This window comes from Condylura cristata, unplaced genomic scaffold, assembly GCF_000260355.1.
Source record: "Condylura cristata isolate star-nosed mole 26May11 unplaced genomic scaffold, ConCri1.0 scaffold00032, whole genome shotgun sequence".
Lineage (NCBI taxonomy): Eukaryota > Metazoa > Chordata > Mammalia > Eulipotyphla > Talpidae > Condylura > Condylura cristata.
In genome coordinates, this window is record NW_004567133.1 from 19,914,090 (window position 1) to 19,915,480 (window position 1,391).

At 68.4% G+C, this 1,391-nt stretch overlaps 1 protein-coding gene across 1 annotated transcript in view; it reads right to left on the reverse strand.

Moving 5' to 3' along the window:
• Positions 1–433: 433 nt before the first annotated feature.
• PRSS33 (protease, serine, 33) overlaps positions 434–1,391 on the reverse strand; it is a gene marked incomplete at its 5' end in the record, with an annotated part of 1,577 nt that continues 619 nt past the window's right edge. The window contains 2 exons of the mRNA XM_012731685.1: positions 434–1,085; positions 1,153–1,383. Of these exons, the coding sequence (XP_012587139.1) occupies positions 885–1,085; positions 1,153–1,383 (432 nt within the window). The remainder of the gene's footprint in view (positions 1,086–1,152; positions 1,384–1,391) is intronic.

A 1,391-nucleotide genomic window follows, 5' to 3' on the forward strand; every position in this document is an offset into this window, starting at 1 on the left:
TCCGCGGCCTCCCCTGGCCGCCTCTGCTGCCCCTGCTCGTTCCACAGATGTGATTTTGGGTATTTGTGCGTTTGGCCGATTCTTGCCCCATTTGCAGTTCCAGACACTGACCTCTCCGCAGTGATGGGTGGCCGGGACGCCAGGCCCCAGGCACACCAGGACGTGTGCGGCAGAGGGCATTGGGGTCTCCAGTGTGGAGGGCCAGCCCTGGGGACCCTGGCTGAGGCGGAACCCGGGCCCAGTGTCATCTGGGAGTGGACGCAGGGGTGTGACCAGGTGATGGCCGCCCTGCTGGGACCCAGGCCCTGAGCCCTGGGAAAGTCAGGAGTGGTCACTGCCCTCCTGCCCCCCACGTCCATCTCCGCGGCAAGCCTGCAGCGCCCGTCTAGCTTCCGACTTGCGTTCAACAGCAGCTACAAACATGGAGCTTCAAACCACGCAGCTTTATTAAAGGGCAGCTCCAGGCCAGGGTGGGTTGTCTGCTTGGATGTCGGGAGGGCTTGGCCTGCGCGGCCTGGGGGCTGCTCCACGGTCCAAGCACTGTAAGGCTTGGCCTCCCGGGTGCAGCTCGAGGGTGTGCCTGCGCCGGCTCCGGGCAGCTTGCTGCCTTCAGCTCCAGCCCTTTGGGGGTCACCTGGCGCACCTCCCTCTGACTTCCTCCAGCAAAGGGGGCATGCAGGTCAGCTGCCCGACTCCGGGCCCAGCACCCAGGAGCATCAATATGAGCCGGAGGACAGGGAGCGGGGCTGGTGTGGGGGGTGGGCAGGCCAGGTTCGGTGAGCCCCGAAGAGGAGGGGGTTTAGGACAGACTGATACAGGGGCGACCCCTTAGCCCTGTCGGGCCTCAGCCTCGAATCAGGGCAGAAGGTGGGGATGAGCAGGGCTCAGGCAGATGGGGCCCGGGCACCCGGCGCCTGCCGGTGCAGCGGCAGAGACAGGCGGGCCTGGATCCAGGGGCTGTAGGTGGCCACGTTGGTATAAACACCTGGGCGGCTGGGCAGGGCACAGCTCTTGCCCCAGCTCACCACACCCACCAGGACCCAGCGCCCAGACTTCACACACGTCAGGGGTCCCCCAGAGTCACCCTGCAGAGAAAGACCAGCTCCAGTCCGGCTGGAGCCCCGCGGGGGCAGGGGTCCCCAGCGCCCGCACCTGGCAGGCATCCTTGCGGCCCTCGGGGTAGCCGGCGCACAGGCTCCCCGGCGGCACGATGCGCTCGCCCAGGGGCACGTCGGTCCCCGCGTGGTAGAGGCGGTCACAGGCGCGGGCGTCCAGCAGCGGCACCCTCACGCCCTGCAGGGGTCTCCACTCCGGAAGCGGCACTGGGGGAGACGCCGCCGAGGCTGGGAGAGGCAGCCCAGCCCCCACTGGGGCCGGCGGTCCCTGGAAGC